General features: G+C 40.4%; 1 protein-coding gene across 1 annotated transcript in view; it reads left to right on the top strand.

Moving 5' to 3' along the window:
- PCCA (propionyl-CoA carboxylase subunit alpha) overlaps positions 1–27368 on the top strand; it is a 377769-nt gene that overhangs the window by 286023 nt on the left and 64378 nt on the right. The window contains exon 21 of the mRNA XM_055426614.1: positions 14737–14790. Within this exon, the coding sequence (XP_055282589.1) occupies positions 14737–14790 (54 nt within the window). The remainder of the gene's footprint in view (positions 1–14736; positions 14791–27368) is intronic.

Here is a 27368-nt window from a genome sequence, read left to right as displayed (position 1 = left end):
CCCCTTGACTCTTTGGAGAAGGTTACTGCTTCTAGTTAAGTGCTGCATCATTGGAAAAAAGGTAAACTCGGAGAGATGAGTGGTAAACTGGGGGGAAAAAAAAAAAGCCACTTACCTAGTAAAAGATGAGAAAATTTTCCTCGTCAGAACAGATGAGTTTTACTTCCTCTCCGTGGGCGTTAGTGTCCACCCTCTTTTATCTCTAAAATATAATGTGTTCCTGTGAGATTAATAGTGATAAATAGCTCTTAATGGGTATAAGGCACAGGTCTAAGCGTAGCACATTATATTCGCTCATTTCCTCTTCACAAGAACTCCATGAAGCAGGTGCTCTTATTTATACTTCGGGAGATGAAGTAACTGAGGCCCAGAGAAAATAAATGACTTGCTTAGTGTCACACAGCTCTTGGGAAATAGGACCAGGATTGAAATCCAAGCAGCCTTCTGTAGGATCTGTGCCACGGCAAGCTAAGTAACCGCCCTGGGATGACAGTGCCAGGGAGAAGCTGAGCAGAAATTTGAACCTTGGCCCTGGGACCCCAGGATGTGTGCTTCTAACCACTATGCTGTACAGTGCTTTTCATTTTCCCATAGAGTTCTACAGAGACTAATTTATCTCTCATTTGTTTTAAACCAGTGCTGCTCAGACTTTTGGGTGCTTTGGAATCGAGTGGAATGTTAAAACTTTTTGGTAAAACTCAAGTGGTTGGACCGACCTGTGGAGTTTATTCTCATGTAGTAGGTGTGGGTGAGGCATGCATTTCTGAGTTCCTAGGTCGTGTTCATGCTGCAGGGGCCACCATGTGAGAACCAGTGCCTTAAATCAACCTTTGTCCTGTAGTCATGTACAGATGTGAGAGCTGGACCATGAAGAAGGCTGAGTGTCAAAGAATTGATGCTTTTGAACTGTGGTATTGGAGAAGACTGTTGAGAGTCTTCTAAACTAAAGAGCCTCTTGATGAGGGTAAAAGAGGAGAGTGAAAAAGATGGTTTAAAATTGAGCATTTGAAAAAGTAAGATCATGGCATCCAGTCCCATCACTTCATGGCAAATAGATGGGGAAACAATGCAAACCGTGACAGACTTTATTTCATTGGGCTCCAAAATCACTGCAGATGGTGACTGCAGCCGTGATGTTAAAAGACACTTGCTCCTTGGAAGAAAAGCTGTGACCAATCTAGACAGCACATTAAAAAGCAGAGACGTTACTTTGCCAATAGAGGTCCGTCTGGTCAGAGCTATGGTTTTTCCAGTAGTCATGTATGGATCTGAGAGTTGAACCATAAAGAAAGCTGAGCACCAAAGATTTGATGCTTTTGAACTATAGTGTTGGAGAAGACTCTTGAGAGTCTGTTGGACTGCACAGATATCAAACCAGTTAATTCTAAAGGAAATCAACCCGAATATTCATTGGAAGGACTGATGCTGAAGCTCCAATATGATGTGAAGAGTCGACTCAATGGAAAAAACCCTGATGCTGGGAAAGATTGAGGGCAGGAGAAGGGGACGACAGAGGATGAGATGGTTGGATGGCATCATTGACTCAAGGACATGAGTTTGAGCAAACTTTTGGAGACAGTGAAGGACAGGGAAGCCTGGTGTGCCTCAGTCCATGGCACCCCTCTCCAGTACTCTTGCCTGGAAAATCCCAAGGATGGAGGAGCCTGATAGGCTACAGTACATGGGGTCGCAAAGAGCTGGACACAACTGAGCGACTTCACTTTCATATTCCCTGATTAGCAACGGCATTTTAAAAATATTTTTATTGACAGTCCTGTTTTCTACCTGTTCATGGCTTTTGCCCTTTTTTTTAATAAAAAGTTTTATTTGTTTTTTATTTATTTTATTTTATTTCCTGGCTGTGCTGGATCCTTCTTTCTGCTTGTAGGCTTTGTCTGGTTGTGGCGAGCGGTGGCTCATCTTAGTTGTGGCGTGTGGGCTTCTCACTGTGGGACCTTCTCTTGCCGTGGAGCACAGGTGCTGGGCTCATGGGCTTCAGTGGTCGCAGCTCCCAGGCTCTGGAGCTCAGGCTCAGGAGTTGTGGCTCATGGGCTCCGCGGCATGTGGGGTCTTCCTGGAGCAGGATTGAACCTGTGTCACCTGCACTGGCCGGTAGATTCTTAACCACTGGATCGCCAGGGAAGCCTGGCCCTCTTTTTCATTTGACTGTGTTTTTCTTACCGGTTCATAGAAGTTCTTGTACACTGGTGTGTCCTGAGCCCTCCTGTCAGTTATTTGTGTTACAAACAACTTCTCCCAGTTTGTAGGTTGTATTTTTTTTACCTTTTTAAGTTCTCCAAGTAAAGTTCTGAATCTGAGATTTAACATGAGAATTTTCAGTCTTTTCCTTTATGGTTTGTGTATTTTGTATTTATTTAAACAATCCTCTTCTACTGTCAAGCTCCTCCAGATATTTGCCTACGTTTTCTTCAATCTTTTATGTTGTGCTTTTCCACATTTAAACCCTTAATCCTTCTGGAATTGATGATTGTGTGTGGTGTGAGGTAAAATCCAGTTTTAGTTTTTGAAATGTTTAGTTTTTAAAATATTTTATTATTTTTAAAAAATATTTTATATTTAAAACACAAAAACCATCACTACTTTTGGTCGTGTTTTTCTCTCTGTTACTGTTAATAGTCTGCCACCTTCTTACCTTTCCAACCCCCAAATTCTTTAAAAGGCTCATTGTTTCTGTGAAATGTTTCTCAGTTTTGCCAACAGAAAAGTGATTTTTTCCGTAATATGAAGTTCTGGTCAGTGTCTTTGCTTTTGTGAGCTGTCAGTTGCTTTCATTTGTCGTTCATCTCTGGGGAATCCCTAGCCACGTAAAGTGTGTGAGTTTGTCTGTGTCTTTTGCAGGCTAAGGGTCTCAGATGATATTTGAGAAACATTTGCATGTTCATGAAATGGGAGGTGGATGGGGAAGATTCAAATAAGGAAGTAACGTGAGCTACACATGAAAATAAGGTTGGAGAAGCCAAGTTGTGAACAGAAGGTTAAAGAGTCTATGCTTTTCAATCACCAATGGAGATGTCATTGACACTTTTTGCAGAGGAAAGTAATGTCCACCAGAATGCTGTTGTGGGAGGTTGTGTCTTCACAATAAAAGGGGGGTTATGGGGTTGAAGGGGGAGGTGGATAAGTTCATTTAGAAGATAGAAGATATTCTTATTACTTCACTCATGAGGTAATGGGTTCCAACGTAGGGTGCTGGCAGCGTACAGAAAAGAGACGGCTGACTTTGGGAGAAGCTGATGATGAGAACTTGACACAGTTTGTTGAATTCTCTATGCATACAGTAGGGCTTCCTTAATAGCTCCTGCCTGCAGTGTAGGAGACCCCGGTTTGATTCTTGGGTTGGGAAGATCCGCTGGAGAAGGGTTAGGATACCCACTCCAGTATTCTTGGGCTTCCCTTGTGGCTCAGCTGGCAAAAAATCTGCCTGCAATGTGGGAAACCTGAGTTCGATCCCTGGGTTGGGAAGATCCCTTGGAGAAGGGAAAGGCTACCCACTCCATTATTCTTGCCTAGAGAATTCCATAGACCGTGTATAGCCCATGGGGTCACAAAGAGTCAGACACGACTAAGCGACTTTCACACATACATGCATACAGTGGGATACCACAGCAGTCACAAAATCCTGTCTCCCATGAGCACCGGTCTTCTGCTTTGACCATTTTTCTTTTTCTTTTTTTAATTTGTTTATATTGGCCTTGCCTGTTATTGTTAGATGGTTATCCTCTTAAAAACAAGGTTTTGAAAGTGAACCCTACATTCTGTGCTTTTTCACATGCCAAGCCACCCATCATCTGGTGGTGGTGGTTTAGTCACTAAGTTGTGTCCAACTTCATGACCCCATGGACTGTAGCCCCGCCAGGCTCCTCTGTCCATGGGATTCTCCGGGCAAGAATACTGGAGTGGGTTGCCATTTCCTTCTCTAGGGGATCTTCCCCACCCAGGAATCAAACCTGCGTCTCCTGCACTGGCAGGTGAATTTTTTTACCACTGAGCCTCCAGAGAAGCCCCCACTAGTCATCTACCAGAGTTCTAATGCCAGCCTGAGATCAAATCTGCTGTACTTTTATCAGATTTTTCTTCCTTCCACACTACTTTGTAACCTCAACAGGATTTTTAAAATTGTACTAAAATATATATAAATTATAAAACATAAAATTGACTATTTTAACCAATTTCAGGTGTGCAGGTCAGTGACATTAAGACATTCACATTGGTGTGCCACTATCACCCACTGTCCAGCTCTTGAACTTTCTGTCTCACAAACTGAAACTGTTCCCTGAAACAATATCCGCTGCCTGTTCCCCGTCCTCATGGTGCTTGGCAGCCACTGTTCTACTGTCCAGCACTATGAATTTGACTACCCTAGTCTCCTCATGGAAGTGCGCTCACAGTGTGTGTACGTTTGGGCCTGGCTTATTTCGATGAGCATAATGTCTTTAATTAAGGTTTACCCGTGTTGTGACACATGTCAAAATTAATTATCTATCATAAAAAACATGTATGTATATATATACACACCCCATTTTGTTTATCCGTTCATCTGTTGATGAACTTTTGGGGTGTTTCTACCTTTTGGCTGTTGTGAATAATATTGATATGAGAATAGGTGTGTAGATACCTCTTCGGGTCCCTGCTTTTAGTTCTCGGGGGTATATACACACAATTGGAATTGCTGGATCACAGGGTAATTCTAGGGTAATCTTTTGAAGAAGCTCCATCCTGTTTTCAACAGCAGCTGCACTATTTTACACTCTACCAGCACCACTCAGGGACTAATTTCTGTACATTTTCACCAACACTTGGTATTTTCTGATCATTGCTGTTGTAATAGCTTTCCTAATGGATGTGAAGCAGCATCTCATTGTGGGACAGGATTTTCTGGATCATCATTAAAGAAGCATTCAGGCTGCTTCTCAATACTTGCCATTTCTTTATCTATTTTACTGTGTAACCAACTCATTGCATAAGTGGAACTCTTTTACTGCCAATAGAAGTAACTGTCTTACAACCATTCTTTCAAACTCGTCATCTCAATTTATTTTTTCCTCCCATGCATAAGCTCACATACACTTCTCACAGTCCATAAAGTTGCTGTCAGGTCAGAAGCAAAGTCATAGCCTGTCGAGCAGAGAATGTGTCTGAAAGTCTAGTTCATTGTAATGTCAAAACTGATTAAAAAAAAAAAAAACCCTCTTGATTAAAGCTGGTAGAATTTCTCAGACTGTGAGAAGCGTTTTTAGACAAGATGAGAGTCTTGCTTGCTTCTTTCTTGGTTTGTGTCATCCTCCACTTCCTACCTGCTATCCTGGGTCTCTCCAGAGTTGCAGGGTGGGGGAAGGGTGAGTGGTAACTTGTTGGAGGAACTCGGTTGACCAAGGCACATGGTATTCATTCTTCCCAAGCATGACAAATGCCCGAAGCTGTCTGGTGTTTTCTAGGATATTTTGTGGATTTGGGAGGAATTCTTCACTTGCAGAACTCTTAATGCCCTGCTCTGTTCCTGATTCTTTATTCCTGTCCCTCTTGGTAGGCACAGTCTCTTAAAATTACCCAGCGTGGGTCTCTTCTCCATGATCTACATCCGGGCCACACGTGTGCCTCACCACAGTCTTGTCTTCTTTCCCTGTTACCAGGAGTCTTGCTTATCCTCCCTAGGTGTGTGTCCCTCAAAATCCACGAGTCATAGAAAATCAAGAGAGTCTCATGAATTCCTTGAAGTTTTCAACCTTGAATTCTTAGCTTAAGAATTCATGTCCTCTAATTAATTTTTAACCTCTTCCCTATTGTCTTGAAGTAGGAATGGGTAATTGCTGGTTTCGCTGTTTCTTAGTTTCTTGCCTATCATGTCCTGCTAGGTAGCGTGGTCTACAGTCTTGCTTAAGGATATGTGGGTATTTAACTCCTCTCTAGTTTTATTGCTGAATCCCTGTGTCTACTCAGTCTTCCCTGATAATCCGGGCTTCCCTTGTGGCTCTGCTGGTAAAGAATCTGCCTGCAGTGCAGGAGACCCTGCTTCAATTCCTGGGTTGGGAAGATCCCCTGGAGAAGGGAAAGGCTCCCCACTCCAGTATTCTGGCCTGAAGCATTCCGTGGACTGTGTAGTCCATGGGGTCCCAAAGCGTCGGACATGACTAAGTGATTTTCACCACTACCACCCTGTGTCTACATGGAAAGAGCACTGAACATCTTCATCTGATTAGATGATGAAATATTAATACTTGGGGAGGAAGCGTTACCTTTGCTTTAGTAGTTGGTTCCCTTCTTCTCCAATCAGGTTACATTTGTCTTTTCACTTTCCTTGTTTTCATTGGTAAGCCTCATGAACTTAATATTATCCATTCATTTCTTTAAAAATAAATTGTATTTTGGCATGTACCATTATTTGGATAATGAATTTTATAAATGACTAAATTGGTTTAATTGGTCTGAATTACCTGTTTCAGTTTTGATTTGACCTTGAATTTCCACCTCCTTGTTGAGTTCCTGGCCCATGTTAAAGCTCAGTAACTGGATGAATGGTTGAGTGGGTGGATGAATGGGTAGTCATCTTTCATTTTTGTAATCTCAGAAATAAATCTGTCGTATCTGTACCTTCATTTTAAGGTTCAGATTTCTTCTACGCCTTCGTCAAATTAAGCTATGTGCATAAGATAGCCTTCTTAGCCGTTTTATCAATTCCCTTAATTCCTGATCTTCCAACATTTGGGAAATCCATTTTCTATTGGATAGCATGGCGGGTTGGTCTGTGCAGATACAGAATCACTGTATTCCCAGGAACTTGCCCACGAAAGTATCTTGCTTATATAGCACGTTTCTTTCCAGTCAAGTGCCTGTTTGCCTTCATTTGCCGTGGGGGCAGCTGAGCTGTTGAAGACGATCAGTACCACCTGTTGATGGTTACTGAGTAGGGTCCACCTCAGCCTGTTGCTTATGTCTTCCTTAGCCAGGTGTGCACACACCTTGTTTGCACTCTCTCCCCTGGCATCACTGATGATTCATGGCACGTACCACCTCTTACTCCAGTATATCCACATGTCTACATGGTACTTTATTTTTTTCTTATGTATTTTAAATACTTAAGATTCGAGAGAATCATACTCTTGGACACAAATTTCCACCATTATTAATAACTTGAATTTTAGATCTAATGATACATTTATCTGATGGGGGAAGAGATCATATGTTTTGAAATAAGATAATTTATAATAAAGAACTGGGGATAGAAACCTTAAAATCTCCTGAAGATACTTAAAGGCCCTCTTTAGAATTTTAGTACTTTTTATATCCATTTCTTCATCTAATAATTAAACATTTTCCTTTGAATATTATTGTTCAATGAAAATAAAATGATAGTATTTCATGATTATTTTCTTTTTACTGTTGGTTATATACCAGAGCATTCCTACTATTTTCACTGTATATGTGGAATCCATCAGTAATAGTGCATATTAAATATGTCTTAATGATATAACCTGAGAAACTAACAATCTTTTCTCATTCTTTTGTGGAAAGATATATTCTCATTTCTGAATTACCAGTTTTAAAAGTTATGAGATGAAACAGTTTGTCCAGTAGGAATCTAATATGGGCCATATTTGCAGTTCTTGAGTTTTCTTAGTAGCCACATTAAGAAAGCAAGAACAACTGAAATTATTTTTTAAAATCCATTTGTTTAATCCAGTATTCCAAAGTGTTAACATTCTATATGAAACAATATTTAAAAATTACTAATGTGATATCAGAAGTGAAATGTACCCCTGACATATATATGACAAAAAGTAACGTAAGGTGAATGATTAAAGTGGAAAACACCAAAACAATGAAGTTGTGTTTAAAAGAAAAATATATACTACTTCTATATTTAAAATTAAATTGTAAATTTATTTTCTCAGTTGCCTTAATCACATTTCAAATTCTCAATAGCCATATGTAGCTAGTTAGATGGAGAAGGAAATGGCAACACACTCCAGTGTTCTTGCCTGGAGAATCCCAGGGATGGCGGAGCCTGATGGGCTACCATCTATGGGGTTGCACAGAGTCAGACACGACTGAAGCGACTTAGCAGCAGCAGCAGCAACAGCTAGTTAGATGGCTCACAATTAAAACCTTTTGTGAGTCAGACGGTGTTAATGCAAGGGAAAAAAAAACACATTTTTTAAAAGTACTCCTCATTTAAACCACAGTTTTGGTTTTTATCATTAAAAATTAGAAATAGATGAACTAAATTCATTTTTAAAGAGAAGATAAATTTCTCACCTAGGTGGCAACCTTTTAAAAATGTTCATTTAGAAGCTTAACAGAAATTAGAACAGTTTTTAAAAAGTGGAGTGATTTCCTGTTTGGAATGTATAATTGACGTGTTGAAACTAAACAGAAAATTTTGCCGTTCTGTACATGTTAAGCTCACTGCTTTTCTTCATACATCCAAGCACCTTCCTACTCTGGAACGTGCCGGATAAATAGAACTTTTTTTATTATTCCATGACTGTAGTCTGTTCCTGTGAAGTAATTTTTTTTTTTCTAAGAAGCGCTTTAATTTTACTCTAAACAATTCATTTTTCGGTTTCTTACAATGTAATTTGTCTGCTGGGATTTGATGTATTGTTTCTCGTTAGCGTTTTCCATACTAGATTTTCATTTTGCATCGTCACGTTGTTTGAACATTTGCAAGCAGAGCCCACTAACTGCTATTGGCCTGCTTCTTTGTGTGGCATGATTTCTTCTCCCCACCTGCTCACAGCAGGTTGTCTGCAGGCCTGAAGAGTAGCTAAATACTTTTGAAAATATCTTGAGATCCTGCTAAGGTCTTAACAATTTCCGCATTTGTGTGATGTGCAGCTATTCATGGTGTACCTTTGAAGGCTTTTTTCTTTTTATTTCTCATATTCTTGCTTAAATATTTTCAAGAGAAGATAAATTTATTATAAATAACAGTACAAAGCTGATTGCAGTCCTATTGCATTCTGCATTGAATAGGTCATTGATATTCAACTAAGTGGAACAAATATTCTATGTTAAAGCAGACAAATTTGGAATAGTGTCACATGCATCTCATGTTATTTAGTACAGAGTACCAGATTAAATGGATTACTTGTGAATTGATTGCAGTGTTAAACAGATGATATAACATGATAACTTAAAATGCTCAGTGGGCCTTTGTAATATATTATAGTATACAAGCACATGGATGTAATAGAAGAGAGGTTACTGTGTTTGTTGAATGTATGTCTGTGATATATTTGCCAAATGCTTGCCCACAAAGAATTTGAATAGATTTTTAAGATTTAATCTTGATTTTCTGTTTCTAAAGAAAATGGAGTTTCTCACCATTTCAGAAGACAAGTGAAAAATGTTATTTTCTTTTTTCTGGTATTTAGATTAAAATAACTCCCACAACTTCTGAGAACAAACTTTGGTTTTAATCCTAATAAATGTATGAGTACAGGTGCTAAAATAAATATGTTAGGAATATTTTGACGAGAAAATCAAATGAAGTAGCTTACATTTTGCTTATACTGCACCAGTACCAGAAAAAAGTGAATTTGAAAGTAATCATCTTATGTTTTTAGGCCCCAAATAAGTGTACCCCACATTTTTTAGATGTTTTCCCCCCATTCCCTTAGAAGTAATTAGCTGGTATTTTAAACTGTATCCATGTGATTACTCTGGAGTCATCAAATGTAATATGAAACCATCTATTTAGAATGTATAGGATATATAAATAAATAACTTGAAGAAGTAGAGGATGGTATTTTTTCCTAATGAAGTAGGAAATGAAAGAGTAATTATTAACCATCTCCTTTTCACATTCCTGAAAATATCAATTAAAGTTACACATCTTAGAAACAAGCCCACCAGTAGCACAGAAATAACTCTTTTCACTGTGCTTCAAAAAATTTAATCCCTATTTAACAGCTGGGATGTGTTTACAGTCATAATTCAAAATATTAATTTCAGTGCGGATCCACCTGCTTTTGTAGTGTAGCCTAGAAGCTTATCCATTTTCTTGTCTCTGGTGGCATGCGTTTTATGATTTGGAATTGCTTTTAAAAATTTAATGTAATGGGAGAATGTCTTTCTCAATCCCCTCCCCCCAACACGCATACTTCTTTCTTCTCTACTATCTGTTAAGTAGAAAATTATGTTTTAGTAGCTGCCACCAGAAGAGGATTTTGAATAGTATAAACACTGATTATGGAAAATAATGCAGGCAGCTGCATTGAAGACCGATAAGACCAATCCCATAGTAATGGCCTTTAAAACATATTATCAAGTTGAGAATCAGTGAGGGGAAAGAGACAACGGTGACTGTTTCTTCTCTTACTGTTCAGCAAGATTACTTTTAAAGGTGAAACTGCCTCTGATTTTATTATCTGAGAGATATCTTTGGAGCATTTTAAAACTTTGTGAATGTTTTTGCTTTTTCTGAGTGAGCAATCTTGCTAATTGTGCATGAATTTGGTTCTAACAAATGTTGAAATTGTTGCATTAACAAAGTCTTCTTTTTTTCCTTTAAAGAAGGAAATGTTTTCCTTTAAAGAAGGACATGTTTATAAATGTTGAGGCAGACTATTGGGATAAGAAAAGAAGGCCATTTTTGTCTAGCTATGAAGTGCCACTTTAAAAAGAAAAGGGGGTGAAATATTTGGAGAAAATATTTTAGGGTAGGGTATGTTTCAGGAAAATAAGTTTTATTTTATTTTTTGCTCTGAGCCTATCAAGTGGCCAGTTTGTGTTTGTTTTGGCGTGCCTCAGACTCACTGTAGGCATGGAGTGCTTTGTTCTTTGTGGATTCGTAAACCAAATTGTCTTAATTCTAGACTGTGAGAAAAGTGTATATTCCTGTTTCCTGTAGCAAAGTAAATTCCAATTTTCAGTGAAATTTTATTTCCCTGTTTTCTGTTACATCCATCTTTATTTAGCTGTGGTGAGAACAATCTGAGACTCTGAATATATGTATTTTAACTTGCTTTCAATTGAATATGAAGTTTAGGGTGAGAACTGATTGGTACTTATATGTATGATTTACATATTCATTGTTACAATTTAGTTGTTTGTAAAAATATAAATTCTAAACCTGTTTCCATTTTACATATTGCAAAATTACTTCTATTTGCCTGGGAATCAGCCAAAGGGGCCGTTGTATTTTGTAAATGTCTCCTACATAGAAAGTAATGCCAATACCACTCAGGCAGTGTTCTAGACTCAGGAGATATAGCGGTGACCAAAACTTACATTGTATCGGGGGGATGTAGATGCCAAACAGGTAAACATATAAAGAAGGTAATTTGAGTGCTAAGAAGGTCAGTGAAGACTGTAGCAGGATAATTCATAGGAGATGATTAGGGAGATAGCTTTAGGTAGGGAGAGAAGCTTTTGTTAGGAAGTCCTCTCTGAATAGCTAGCATTGAGACGAAACCTGTGGGGAGCAGGAGGAAGCCTTACAGAAATCTAGGGGAGGAAAGTCCCAAGTAGAAAGAATGGCAAGTGTAAAGGCCCTGAGGCAAACAGGACTGGTTTGTGTGGAGGCCAGAAGAAAGGCCAGTATCCCAGGTATAGTTGTTGTTCAGTCACTGAGCATGTCCAGCTCTTTGCAACCCCATGGACTGCAGCACACCAGGCCTCCCTGTCCCTCCTCATCTCCCAAACTTTGCCTAAGTTCATGTCCATTGCATCGGTGCATCCACTCATCCATCTCATCCTCTGACGCCCTATTCCCCTTCTGCCCTTAGTCTTTGCCAGCCTCAGGGTCTATTCCAATGAGAGTGTAGTTCAGTCAGTTCAGTTCAGTTCAGTTCCTCAGTTGTGTCCTCTTTGCTACCCTATGGACTGCAGCACACCAGGCCTCCCTGTCCATCACCAACTCCCAGAGTTTACTCAAACTCCTTTCCATTGAGTCGGTGATGCCATCCAACCATCTCATCCTCTGTCGTCCCCTTCTCCTTCCGCCTTCAATCTTTCCCAGCATCAAGGTCTTTTCAAATGAGTCAGTTCTTTGCATCAGGTGGCTAAAGTGTTGGAGTTTCAGCTTCAGCATAAGTCCTTCCAATGAATATTCAGGACTGATTTCCTTTAGGATGGACTGGTTGGATCTCCTTGCAGTCCAAGGGACTCTCAAGAGTCTTCTCCAGCACCACAGTTCCAAAGTATCAGTTCTTTGGCGGTCAGCTTTCTTTATGATCCAACTCTCACATCCGTACATGACTACTGGAAAAACCATAGCCTTGACTAGACAGACTTTTGTTGGCAAAGTAATGTCTCTGCTTTTTAATATGCTGTCCAGGTTGGTCATAACTTTGCTTCCAAGGAGTAAGCATCTTTTAATTTCATGGCTGCAGTCACCATCTGCAGTGATTTTGGAGCCTAGAAAAATAAAGTGTGTCACTGTTTCCATTGTTTCTCCATCTGTTTGCCATGAGGTGATGGGACCAGATGCCATGATCTTAGTTTTCTGATTGTAGCCAAGTTTTTTCACTCTCCTCTTTCACTTTCATCAAGAGGCTTTTTAGTTCTTCTTCACTTTGTGCCATAAGGGTGGTGTCATCTGCATATCTGAGGTTATTGATATTTCTCCCAGCAATCTCGATTCCAGCTTGTGCTTCCTCCAGCCCAGCGTTTCTCGTGATGTCCTCTGCAAGTGTAGTTAGGAGAGTGCTAAATATATACAGGGACCAGGTCGTATAGGGTCTTTGTGGGAATCTTTGTAAAACCCAGAGAATTGGGTCTTATTCAATTCCTACTGCAAAACTTTTGAAGAGTTTGAGTAGAAGAATGGTAAGATGTGCTTTAAAAGGGCTGCTGTGAGGCAGGTGGACTCCTGGGGACAGTGGTAGAGACCAGGAAGTCATTTGTATGTTCATGGACGTCATCTCCGTGAGAGGTGCTGATGGTGGTTTAGACGAGGAGTCAGTCCAATCCAGCCCACTGCCAGATTTTGTACAGTTCACTAGTTGAGTGGTTTTTTAAAGTTTGGAAGTATTACATTTTAAATGGTTGGAGGGAAAAAAAAGCATGTTTCATGACACATGAAAAGTATATGAGATTCAAATTTCAGGGTCGTAAGTACAGTTTTACCAGAACACAGCCACCTTTATTCATTTTTATCTGTCTGTGGAGTTTTAGCATATGTAGCAACTCAGTGCCCTGGTTTTCCCCTATTGACAGCGGTTCAGTGACTTAGGAGTTTGTTGAGATTTTTTTTTTTTTGATGCAGGGTCAAGATTGAATTTTTTCTGAACAGAAACAACTGTCCTCAGCCACTATTATGGAACATCTTATGGCTTTGAAAATTAGCTTGTGCTGGGGACTTGATAATGTTTCTTAATGAATTCACGCTGAAATTGTAAGACAAAACAGCATTTACATGCAGAATGCACACTGTGGTCAAGTCATTTTGACAACTAATGTTTGAGTCACAGCTAATGTCAGTTTGCTTTTTAGACTCCGTGGGCTGTCAAAACAAGAAGTGGACTATAGTTCCAACAGCATTTTTCAAGTCTCAATGCGAAACCAAAGGATATTTCCATATTTTATAATCTACATAACTGTCTTATTGAGGATATTTCACTTACCCTTCAATTGGAAGTGATTAAATTGCAAACTAATGTTATGCCAAGGCAGATATCAAGAGAAGAATCTAGGAAAATCTGGCCCTTTGAAGAAAAAAATTGTCAACCCTTGGCATAGACTAAGGTGGTAGCAGTGGTGATGACTTGAAGTGAACCAATTTGACATACTTTTTGAAGGGAAGACAGAAAAAATTGGTAGGTGGATTAGATACTAGGTATGAAGGAAGTTAAAGAATTGAAGATGAGCCATGAGTGAATGATGATAGTATTTACCGAGATGGGAAGGCTAGGGGAGAAGCAGGTTTGGGGAGGCAGATCAGAAATTCTGTTTGGACTTGCTAGGTTTAATATGTGCGTTAGATATCCAAGTATTGATGTCCAGCTAACAGATGACTATATGAGTCTTGAACTCAAGATAAATGGGAGTTGAAAACGTAAATTTGATGATCATATTCATTAGATTTTCTGTAAAAGCTTGGATCTGCCATATACAAAAGACTGAAGTTGGACCCTTACATTACACTAGATACAAAAATTGACTCAAAGTGGATTAAAGACCTAAGCGTAATGCCTAAAACTGTAAAACTTCCAGAAGAAAATGTAGGCAAAAGCTTCATGACTTTGGAATTGACAGTGATTTCTTGGATATAACTCCAAAATCATAAACACAGAAGCAAACACAGATACACTGGACTATATCAAATTTTAAAAAAAATTGTGTATCAAAGGACACAACAGAGTGAAGAGGCATCCTGTGGAACGGGAGAAATATTTGAAGTCATACATCTGATAAAGAGCTAATATCCAGAATATATAAAGAACTCTTGCAGCTTAACAACAGGAAATTAAATAACCCGATTAAAAGTTGGACAAAGGCCTTGAATAGACATTGCTCCAGAGAAGAAGCACAGGTGGGCAGCAAGCATAGGAAGAGGTGCTTAGCAACTTACTTCATACGTGCATCAGCCCTTCGTTCCTTTTTATGGCCAAATAATATTCTGTTGCATGAAGAGGCCATATTTTGTTTATTCATTTATCAGTCGATGGATATCTGGGCTGTTTGGCTTTTAGGAGTAATGCTGCTGTGAACATTCAGGTACATGTTTTTCTGTGGCTGAGAATTCATATCCTGTCTCTCTTTTCCCTCCAGTGTCTTTCTCGAGAAGCAGGGGGCAACATGAGCATTCAGTTTCTCGGCACAGTGGTAAGTAGGAAAGGATGATTACCTTGTATGTTCTTTTAATTTACAGAGAGATGAACTGGAAAAGTGATCAGTTGGGTTTAGCCCTTGTGTTTGAACTTGGCTTCACCATGATTTTGTTTTGCTGTTAAGTGAGATGTCTTTGTATAAGAAATGGGTTCTTTAACATGTGCAGGAAAATTCTCGTGATAGAGTAATTTTAGCTATTTCTTATTAGAGACAAAATAATGTTAAAAATTATTTGCAGTTTGTTGAGTCGTTGAAGTACTTTTTTCACTGGAGACTTTCTCCCTATTTTTGATAAAAATAAAAACAGATTTTTAAAAGATGCTTTTGAATAGTGATCTTGGAGGGTTCCCTGGTGGTCTAGTGGTCAGGACTCTGCGCTCTGACTGCCCAGAGCCTGGGTTCAATCCTTGGTCAGGGAAGTAAGATCCCACAACAAGCCAGGTGGCATAACCAGAAAAGGAAAAGGTGATTGATATTTTATGTTTGTTTGTATTTTTTATGCTCAGTTTTCCTTCTAGTGTCTTCTAGTAGGTCCACATTTCTAATGAAATTGAAAAATAATTTCAAAATTATATAGCTCTACATAGTGAAAGTGGTGATGGACAGGAAGGCCTGGCGTGCTGTGATTCATGGGGTCGCAGAGAGTCGGACATGACTGAGCGACTGAACTGAACTGAACTGAACATAGTGAAAAAAAACTCATTTCACAGTTATTTTTATTTACGAGTTTATAAGTACAATATTAATAATAGTATAATTTTCCAGAATAATTTGGTGAAAAGGTACTTTATTGTTTTAATTAGCATTTCTCCAGTTATTGCTATTGTATTTGCATATTTCTCTCTATTCATTTGTTAGGTATCATTTATAATCTGTAAAATGTCTGTTCATATATTTTGTGTACCTTGTTTAGGTTGTAAATTTACATTGGGTATTTCTGTTGGCTCTGTAACTTGAGGATATCAGAGGACAAGTTTGTGGCTTAGATCAAAAGAATAGTGATTTTGCCACTGAGATACAGAGGATATCAATAACAATGTCCATTTACTTCATGCTTTATACTTTATATATGTATCAGTTCAGTTCAGTCGCTCAGTCGTATCGGACTCTTTGCAACCCCATGAATCACAGCACGCCAGGCCTCCCTTTCCATCACCAACTCCCGGAGTTCACTCAAACTTATGTCCATCGAGTCTGTGATGCCATCCAGCCATCTCATTCTCCGTAGTCCCCGTCTCCTCCCACCCCCAATCCCTCCCAGCATCAGACTCTTCCAGTGAGTCAACACGTCGCACGAGGTGGCCAAAGTATTGCAGTTTCAGCTTTAGCACCAGTCTTTCCAATGAACACCCAGGATTGATCTCCTTTAGAATGGACTGGTTGGATCTCCTTGCAGTCCAAGGGACTCTCAAAAGTCTTCTCCAACACCACAGTTCAAAAGCATCAATTCTTCGGCGATCAGCTTTCTTCACAGTCCAACTCTCACATCCATACATGACCACTGGAAAAACCATAGCCTTGACTAGACGGACCTTTGTTGGCAAAGTAACGTCTCTGCTTTTTAATATACTATCTAGGTTGGTCATAACGTTCCTTCCAAGGAGTAAGCGTCTTTTAATTTCATGACTGCAATCAGCATCCGCAGTGATTTTTGGAGCCAAAAAAAGTAAAGTCTGACACTGTTTTCCCATTTATTTCCCATGAAGTGATGGGACCAGATGCCATGACCTTTGTTTTCTGAATGTTGAGCTTCTAGCCAACCTTTTCACTCTCCTCTTTCACTTTTATCAAGAGGCTTTTTAGTTCCTCTTCACTTTCTGCTATAAGGGTGGTGTCATCTGCATATCTGAGATTACTGATATGTCTCCCAACAATCTTGATTCCAGCTCATGCTTCTTCAAGCCCAGCGTTCCTCGTGATGTATTCTGCATATAAGTTAAATAAGCAGGGTGACAATATACAACCTTGACGTACTCCTTTTCCTATTTGGAACCAGTTTGTTGTTCCATGTCCAGTTCTAACTGTTGCTTCCTGACCCGCATACAGGTTTCTCAAGAGGCAGGTCAGGTGGTCTGGTATTCCCATCTCTTTCAGAGTTTTCCACAGTTTATTGTGATCCACACAGTCAAAGGCTTTGGCATAGTCAATGAAGCAGAAATAGATGTTTTTCTGGAACCCTCTTGCTTTCTTCATGATCCAGCGGATGTTGGCAATTTGATCTCTGGTTCCTGTGCCTTTTCTAAAACCAGCTTGAACATCTGGAAGTTCATAGTTCACGTCTTGCTTAAGCCTGGCTTGGAGAATTTTGAGCATGACTTTACTAGCATGTGAGATGAGTGCAATTGTGCAGTAGTTTGAGCATTCTTTGGCATTGCCTTTCTTCGGGATGGGAATGAAGACTGACCTTTTCCAGTCCTGTGGCCACTGCTGAGTTTTCCAAATCTGCTGGCATATTGAGTGCAGCACTTTCACAGCATCATCTTTCAGGATTTGAAATAGCTCAACTGGAATTCCATCACCTCCACTAGCTTTGTTCGTAGTGATGCTTTCTAAGGCCCACTGGACTTCACATTCCAAGATGTCTGGCTCTAGGTCAGTGATCACATTATCGTGACTGTCTTGGTTGTGAAGATCTTTTTTGTACAGTTCTTCTGTGTATTCTTGCCACCTCTTCTTAATATCTTCTGCTTCTGTTAGGTCCATACCATTTCTGTCCTTTATCGAGCCCATCTTTGCATGAAATGTTCCCTTGGAATCTCTAATTTTCTTGAAGAGATGTCTTGTTTTTCCTGTTCTGTTGTTTTCCTCTATCTCTTTGCATTGATCACTGAGTAAGGCTTTCTTACCTCTCCTTGCTATTCTTTGGAACTCTGCATTCAGATGCTTATATCTTTCCTTTCCTCCTTTGCTTTTGGCTTCTCTTCTTTTCACAGCTATTTGTAAGGCCTCCTCAGACAGCCATTTTGCTTTTTTGCATTTCTTTTCCATGGGGATTATCTTGGTCCCTGTCTCCTGTATAATGTCATGAACCTCCGTCCATAGTTCATCAGGCAATCTATCCATCAGATCTAGTCTCTTAAATCTATTTCTCACTTCCACTGTATAATCATAAGAGATTTGATTTAGGTCATATCTGAATGGTCTAGTGGTTTTCCCTACTTCAATTTAAGTCTGAATTAGGCAATAAGGTGTTCGTGATCTGAGCCACAGTCAGCTCCTGGTCTTTTTTTTGCTAACTGTATCGAACTTCTCCATCTTTGGCTGCAAAGAATATAATCAATCTGATTTCAGTGGTGACCATCTGATGATGTCCATGTGTAGAGTCTTCTCTTGTGTTGTTGGAAGAGGGTGTTGCTATGACCAGTGCGTTCTCTTGGCAAATCTCTATTAGCCTTTGACCTGCTTCATTCCGTGCTCCAAGGCCAAATTTACCAGTTACTCCAGGTGTTTAACTTCCTACTTTTTCATTCCAGTCCCCTATAATGAAATGGACATCTTTTTTGGGTGTTAGTTCTAAAAGGTCTTGTAGGTCTTCAAAGAACCATTCAACTTCGGCTTCTTCAGCCTTACTGGTTGGGGCATAGGCTTGGATTACTGTAATATTGAGTGGTTTGCCTTGGAAAGGAACAGAGATCATTCTGTCGTTTTTGAGATTGCATCCAAGTACTGCATTTCGTAATCTTTTGGTGACCATGATGGCTACTCCATTTCTTCTAAGGGATTCCTGCCCACAGTAGTAGATATAATGGTCATCTGAGTTAAATTCACCCATTCCAGTCCATTTTAGTTCACTGATTCCTAGAATGTCTACGTTCACTCTTGCCATCTCCTGTTTGACCACTTCCAATTTGCCTTGATTCATGGACCTAACATTCCAGGTTCCTATGCAATACTGCTCTTTACAGCACCGGACCTTGCTTCTATCACCGGTCACATCCACAACTGGGTATTGGTTTTGCTTTGGCGCCATCCCTTCATTCTTTCTGGAGTTATTTCTCCGCTGATCTCCAGTAGCATACTGGGCACCTACCGACCTGGGGAATTCCTCATTCAGTATCCTATCATTTTGCCTTTTGTCACTGTTCATGGGGTTCTCAAGGCAAGTATACTGAAGTGGTTTGCCATTCCCTTCTCCAGTGGACCACATTCTGTCAGAGGTGTGGTATAGTTCACAGATTAAAGTACATGTGAAGACACCTGTCCAATATGTGATTTTTAAGTGTTGCACCTAAGACTTGTAGTTATCCTTGCTTTTCTGAATAATAGTTATTACGTGTGCTTATTTTTTCACCTAAAAACTTTAAATATTATTTAAATTCATGTCATAAGAAATTGGATTAGGGTTCTCCAGAGAAACAGAACAAACTCGGTATGTGTGTTATGTTCTCATATGTACGGAGAGAGAGAGAGGTTGTGTTATGTTCTCATATGTACGGAGAGAGAGAGAGGTTGTGTTATGTTCTCATATGTACGGAGAGAGAGAGAGGTTGTGTTATGTTCTCATGTGTACGGAGAGAGAGAGAGGTTGTGTTCTGTTCTCATATGTACGGAGAGAGAGAGAGGTTGTGTTATGTTCTCATGTACGGAGAGAGAGAGAGGTTGTGTTATGTTCTCATATGTACGGAGAGAGAGAGAGGTTGGTTGGTTGATTGACTTTAAGCAGTCGATTCCTGTGATTGTGGAGGCAATTCCAAAACCTGCAGGGTAGTTACATTTCAAGTTCAAGGTCAGTTTGCCTGAATTATTCCTTCCTGCTTGGGAGGTTAATACTTTTCCTTCTGCTGATTGAAAGAGGCCCACCCATGTTATTAGAGGGTAATCTGTTTTACGCAGAGTCTACTGAGTAAATGTTAACCTCATTTAAAAAAGAAAACAAATGAAAAAACAAAAAGCCATGGCGCTTTTCTGGAGGTCCATTGGTTAAGACTGTGCTCCTAATACCGGGGGCGCAGTTTTGATCCCTGGTCGGGTAACTAAGATCCTGCATGCCTTAACAAAAAAAAAAAAAAAAGAACAAAAAACCCTTTGTGGAAACATCTAGAATACTGTTTGACCAAATATCTGAATACTGTTGGCTGGCCAAGTTGACACACAAAATTAACCATTGTAGAAGTATTCATTTTATCCCTTAGTGGTTTTGAAGTTTTTAACAATAGACATGGTCTTCCAGAAATGGATTCACACATCATTTCATGCCACAGTAAATTTGTCATTGCGTGAAGAACCATGCCATTCTTTTTTTATCAGCTACCTAGACTTACATCATTGCTGGGGTCTTCTGGACCTCTCGTGCTCATGCTGGAAAGGATTCTTGTGCGGTCTCTGCTATTTGTTATTGCTCCTTGCATTCTGATAGATTTCTCAGGGTTCAGACATTGAAAAAGGACTTCTTGACAGCCACAACCTGCAAAAAAAAACCCAAACCAACATAAACTTCCTCCTGCAATTTTTCCTATCTCAGAAAATGGCAACTTAAGCTAAAACTTTTGTCTTTTCCTTGAATTCCCTCTTCCGCCACTCTCACTGCCCCCATCCCGACCAAAGTCTTTATCATCTCTTGTCCAGATTGTTGCAGCAGCCAGTCTTCCCACCTCCACCCCTGCTCCATGCTTTACCATTAATATAGTGGTTAAAGTGATCCTTTTAAAATACACATCAGCTCAGCCAGCCTAATTGCTCTTCTTCAAACATGTCAGGTGCTAGCACTGGGGTCTCCTCACTTGCCTCTCCTCTGCCAGACCCAGCTCTCATGGCCTCATCTAAACCTAAGTATCTCCCGAAGGCACCACTTCCAAATACCGTCACATTGAGGATGGGGACGCCAGCACGTGAACTGGGTGGAGGGGACACAGCCTTTTAGTCCATAATGTGAGTTTAGCTGTCAAAGCTCTCCTCCCCAGAACTTTTCCAGGTGATCTATGCCTACTTCAAATTGTAGATTGTCTGGGTTTTGCTTGTTTGTTTTGCTGACACATTTTTAGTGAAGCTGTGAGTTTGCGCATGTCAGATAGTATAAACTCACAAAGAAGTGGAAGAGGTTCAGTGTTTTACATAACCCACATTCCTTACTTGAACTGTGATTCACAATAAGGATGAATGTTTTGTTACTACTTGAAGAATACAGTTACCATTTGATTCCAAATTTTGTATTGCAATCATTGCTTGTATTTAATTTTTTTTGAGTATCATCATCTTTAAAACACCACAATTCTAAGATAAACGTATCTGTGTAAGACTGAATTTTTTTTCCTGTGAAAACAATGCATATTGCCCCAAAGAGAAAATAACCTACATTGCACTGAGCAGCTTCTTCATAGCTATGCTGTTGGCAGTTACCCAAGGACACTTGAGGAACTATCAAATTATACGTCTTTGAAGCTTAGCCAGGGATCTTAATGAAACCAAATCACGCTGAACTTCTTAAAGCTAATTTAAATCTCAAATTGTACATTTTAAATTAAGTTTTTATTGATAATAAATATACTTTATTTCTTATTAACCTTGAAAGCTTGAGTAATAATATCAGTAGAATAAACATGTTTTACAAAGATTTACCATTAAGAATGGTATTAATATGACCCTTGGTACGCTAGCACAATTAGATTTCAAAGTTAGCATTTACGAAGTAACAGCGATTAATGACAACCATCGAAAACAATTTTGAACCCCATCAGTTTAACTCAGGAGGGTAAACTTAATATGATAATTCATCTAGTTGAATTGTATCAGCCTGGCAGGAAAGTATGTAAATATGTGACCCTTACCTAGTTTCTAAATGGATGCTGTGCTGATAGATTTATCAGTTCCATTAAAGAACTTTGGGGAACTTTGGAATTTCAGCAATTGTTCCCTTGGAGGCTGAAAACCCAACCTGGTCTCATACTGGGACCATTCTGGTCTGCATATTTCCATAATTTGCCTTTGCTACTAATATGACAGCAAGACACAAATAACTGTTTCTAATAATATCAGATGGAGTTGTGGAGGACAGCATTTTAATGTAGTAAAAGACCTCCCCGCGGGGTTGTTATTGCTACTATAGAACAGCAGCTACACAGTTGCAACTGTAGTCTCTTAATTGATTCGTTTAATTAGCAAGAGCTGAAGCTTGGGCTGTATCTTGTCATCTGATAGCACAGGGCCCAAATCTGCATCATTTGTATTTATAGATATAAATACAAACATCACCAAAAAGTTTCACTCTTTCTGAAAACACCTTATGGATATTGAACTTGAGTAAACTCCCATTTGTTGAAAATCCAAATAACTGGCAAATGAACTAGATTTGTTATTGTTTTCCTTTACCAGTGGGCTTCCCTGGTAGCTCAGATGGTGAAGAATCTGCTTGCAATGCGGGAGATCTGGGTTCAGTCCCTGGGTTGGGAAGATCCCCTGGAGAAGGACATGGCTACCCACTCCAGTATTCTCGCCTGGAGGATCCCATGGACAGAGAAGCCTGGCGGGCTACAGTCCATGGGGTTGTAAAGAGTCAGACACATCTGAGCGACTAAGCACACATCTCCTTTACCAGTACTCTTTTGAGAAGTAACCTATGTCACATTTTTGGTTATTACTGTCTTCCAAAAATAAACATCCAGAGAACTTCTTTGGTCTTCTGTACCTTATAAATCCCTCTGTCTATGTATCTGACTCATCTCTAGTCTTCACTTGCCCCTTTTTCTCCCTTCTCTTTTCCATCTCTTGCTCTGTATCAGGGAGGTTTCAGAAGTGACAAGGTGGCTTATTGGGATTTCTTGCATGCTGGTCCCATGTCCCAGCGTTTGCAGCCACGCAGAGGCTTACGTCCCTGTGTAAACAGGGACATCTGATTGAATTACCCCTGGGACTTGACCCATTCACCCAAGCTGCCCTGGTCCCAGTTTCCTTGGATGGGGAGGAGAGGGACCTGGGAGGTGTCTGGCATAGAACCCCAGAGCCTCCATCAGATGGGCACTTCTACCCAATACTCACAGGGCTCCATCCCCACGCGGTCAAGCTCTCCTTATTCCTGACGTTTTTCCCGTCCAGCTGTAGAAAGCAGCTGTGGCCACGGGCTTGACATTTTGTCGAGGGTTGATGAAGTCTCTCTGGTTTTGTTTGTTTGTTTTTAAATTTATTTATTTATTTTAATTGGAGGATAATTACAATATTGTGATGGTTTTTGCCATACATCAGTATGAATCAGCCATAGGCATACATGTGTCCCTTCCCTCCTAAACCCCTCTCCCTGGATTTTTTTTAGGGTTTTTTTTCATACATTTTATAATAAAAGTAAAGCTGTAGCATCCCTTCCTGCATTTCCCTCCAGTATCCAAAACTTCAGCTAAAATAGGGGTAAGATAAGATTTGATAAGATGAGCTTCTAGTGAAGTCGCTCAGTCATGTCCAACTCTTTGCGACCCCATGGACTGTAGCCTACCAGGCTCCTCGATCCATGGGATTCTCCGGGCAAGAATACTGGAGTGGGTAGCCATGCCCTTCTCCAGGGTATCTTTCCGACCCAGGGATCAAACCCGGTTCTCCCGCATTGCAGGCAGACGCTTTACTGGTCTGAGCTACCAGGGAAGGGGTAAGATAAGATTTGGTAAGATGAGGTTCTAAGTGCAACCTTAATCTTTAACGTTGTTTCCATGGTGACTGTGTTCTGCATATCCTGTACCTGACTTAAGAAAGAGCTTTAAGAAAATGTTTACTTTCCAGCCATGTGAAATAGGCATGCTGAATATAATTCAAACGTGCAGTTGTTAATATCTCATTGTGTGAAGCATTTTGAACAAAAATGTAAAAGAAGTTGTGGACTGCCTGCTCCTAACTACATGCTAGGATGTGTGACAAATGAACATGACTTGGTTCCTGCCCTTCAGTAGGGCACTGGCTGCAGGAAAACACAGCCCACCGGTACCGTGAGTACACAGTAATTGGCAAGATGGGATGCAGAGGCTGGTTTGCTGGCAGAGAGGAACAGAGATCTATTTGATGTTGTTGTTGTTTTGTTGTTAAGATGTATCCGATTCTTTGTAACCCCATGGACTGTAGCCTGCCAGGCGCCTCTGTCCATGGGATTCTCCAGGCGAGAATATTGAAGTGGGTTGCCATTTCCTTCTCCAGGGTATCTTCTTGACCCAAGGATCGAATCTGCATCTCCTGCATTGGCAGGTGAATTCTTTACCACTGAGCCACCAGGGAAGCCATGAATCCATTAGCTTTACTTTTTCCTTTCTGATACAAAAGCATAAAGTGTAAACCATAGGGCATAGCTCTTTGAATAAGAATCTCCTTTTCATATCCTATTAGTCATTAAATTTTTTTAAATGAGCATACATAAAGCCTGGCATGTATTGGTTGTCATGGTAGTCAGTTATCTCACATTGACTGAGCATCTATTATGTGATGACCCTGAGTTCTGGCAATTCAAAGGAAAAAGGCATCTCTGCCAGCCATGACCCACTGCCAACCCAGGGTGCTGACATCCTAGCATGATGAGAATGATCAGAGCCTTGTGTGAAGAAGAAGTATTCTGGGGGTTGGAAAAAAGGAATAGGGGAATTATGGAAAGCTCCCAGTAAATATGTCCAGCTCATTCTTAGACTCTGGGGGTGAACAGAGTTTGAAGCAGGGAAGGGGTGTTCATATAGAGGGGAATGGCATCTGCAAAGGCCCTGAGGCAGCACGTTCAGAAACAGCTCTGCAATGATGGTGGAGAAAGCACAGGGAATAAAATAAGTGAAGGTGGAGAGGCCTGAGGTCGTCCATGTATTTCAGGAAAAGCAGGTTGGCTAGCGAGGGTGGCAGTATCACCTGAGGTGTATTTTGTTTTTTCTGGATTTTTTTTTTTCCAGTCGCACCACATAGCTTGTGGAATCTTAGTTCCTCAACCAGGGACTGAACCTGGGCTCAGACGGAATAGATAATGAATTGGGTTTTTGACCATTTTAAGTCAGAAATGCCAGAGGGACATGTATGATGTAAGGGAAAGATCAGGGAAATGATGAAGGGTGAACATGTCAGTGGGTGCCTTTGGACATGAAGATGTGGTATCTGAAGTCTACAGTAGCTAAGATCACCTGAGGGGATGGCGAAGGGACAGACCCGGAATGGACCCCTGGGGAATGCCCACTTCCAAGGGGGAGGCTTCTAGCATCTCTAATAGAATCATTTAAAAGTGACATTATCTATTGTCCAGATCATTTCTATGTGGCTATTGGAAGCCAATTTAGTGCAACCTCAATCATGATTTCACAGTGTCCTAGGGTGTCCCTAATTATTTTAGAATATCTCGAAACCCTGCTGCTGTCTGCCAGAGACCCTCAAAATAAAAATTAATTTTAATGAATAACATAATGCCTTACATTTGTGTGATGCTTTAGGGTTTTAGAATGCTTATTTGATTCCATTCAATTTCTAAGAGAGACAGGCCATATAGCACCTTTAGAGTTACTCTTTGAAATATTGTCAGTTTAAAATATTTGCAATTACTCAGTTATATGCTCACAAGAAATTTATGTGAACTACCAGTGATAGCTTCTGGTGAGCGATGTCAAGTTCTTGATCTCCAAAGAAGATTTAGCTTCGGGACCAGGGACCAGGCTTGATCACTCAAGAGCTTTTGTGTAGCAGAGTTTTATTAAAGTGACAAAGGACAGAGAATGCTTCTGACACAGACATCAGGAGGGGGATGAGAGTGCCCCACTTGCTCGGCTTATCAAGGCCTTATATACTTTTACCCACTCCCACAACAAACATCTTAAATTAACAAGATTAGAACTAGATAGAAAGATCTTACGAGACCCACTCCCACAACATACCTCTTAAGATAACAAGATCAGTCAGAAATTCTTGGTAAAAAGGAGAACGTGTCCTTAAGCAAGATACTTGTTGTTACATAATCCTTAGTACAGAGTTTAAAGAAAAACATACCCTTGAGCCATAAGCTCTGGGCTTAAAGAAAAAATGTTTTTTTCTTGTGACTGAAACAAGGAATGTAAAAGGAAAGAGGAGAGTGGAAAAGCTGGCTTAAAACTTAGCATTCAGAAAACTAAAGTCAAGGCATCTGGTCCCATCACTTCATAGCAAATAGATGGGTAAACAATGGAAACAGTGACACACTTTATTTTCTTGGGCTCCCAAATCACTGCAGAGCGTCACTGCAGCCATGAAATGAAAAGACGCTTGCTCTGTGACAGAAAAGCTATGACCAACCTAGTTCAGTTCAGTCGCTCAGTCGTGTCCGACTCTCCGCGACCCCATGAATCACAGCACGCCAGGCCTCCCTGTCCATCACCAACTCCCGGAGTTCACTCAAACTCATGTCCACAGAGTCAGTGATGCCATCCAGCCATCTCATTCTCGGTCGTCCCCTTCTCCTCCCGCCCCCAACCTTTCCCAGCATCAGAGTCTTTTCCAGTGAGTCAACTCGTCGCATGAGGTGGCCAAAGTATTGCAGTTTCAGCTTTAGCATCAGTCCCTCCAATGAACACCCAGGATTGATCTCCTCTAGAATGGACTGGTTGGATCTCCTTGCAGTATAAGGGACTCTCAAGAGTCTTCTCCAACACCACAGTTCAAAAGCATCTATTCTTCGGCGATCAGCTTTCTTCACAGTCCAACTCTCACATCCATACATGACCACGGGAAAAACCATTGCCTTGACTAGACGGACCTTTGTTGGCAAAGTAATGTCTCTGCTTTTTAAAATACTATCAAGGTTGGTCATAACTTTCCTTCCAAGGAGCAAGCGTCTTTTAATTTCATGGCTGCAGTCAGCATCTGCAGTGATTTTGGAGCCCAAAAAAATAAAGTCTGACACTGTTTCCACTGTTTTTCCATCTATTTCCCATGAAGTGATGGGACCAGATGCCATGATCTTTGTCTTCTGAATGTTGAGCTTCAAGCCAACCTTTTCACTCTCCTCTTTCACTTTCATCAAGAGGCTTTTGAGTTCCTCTTCACTTTCTGCCATAAGGGTAGTGTCATCTGTATATCTGAGGTTATTGATATTTCTCCCAGCAATCTTGATTCCAGCTTGTGCTTCTTCCAGCCCAGCGTTCCTCATGATGTACTCTGCATATAAGTTAAATAAGCAAGGTGACAATATACAACCTTGACGTACACCTTTTCCTATTTGGAACCAGTCTGTTGTTCCATGTCCAGTTCTAACTGTTGCTTCCTGACCTGCATACAGGTTTCTCAAGAGGCAGGTCAAGTGGTCTGGGATTCCCATCTCCTTCAGAATGTTCCACAGTTGATTGTGATCCACACAGTCAAAGGCTTTGGCATAGTCAATGAAGCAGAAATAGATGTTTTTCTGGAACTCTCTTGCTTTCTCCATGATCCAGCGGATGTTGGCAATTTGATCTCTGGTGCCTCTGCCTTTTCTAAAACCTGCTTGAACATCTGGGAGTTCGTGGTTCACATACTGCTGAAGCCTGGCTTGGAGAATTTTGAGCATGACTTTGCTAGCGTGTGAGATGAGTGCAATTGTGCGGTAGTTTGAGCATTCTTTGGCATTCCCTTTCTTTGGGATTGGAATGAAGACTGACCTCTTCCAGTCCTGTGGCCACTGCTGAGTTTTC

This window comes from Moschus berezovskii, chromosome 13, assembly GCF_049115385.1.
Source record: "Moschus berezovskii isolate FMDL1 chromosome 13, NW_MosBer_1.0, whole genome shotgun sequence".
NCBI lineage: Eukaryota > Metazoa > Chordata > Mammalia > Artiodactyla > Moschidae > Moschus > Moschus berezovskii.
This window is presented reverse-complemented; position numbering and strand designations above follow the sequence as displayed.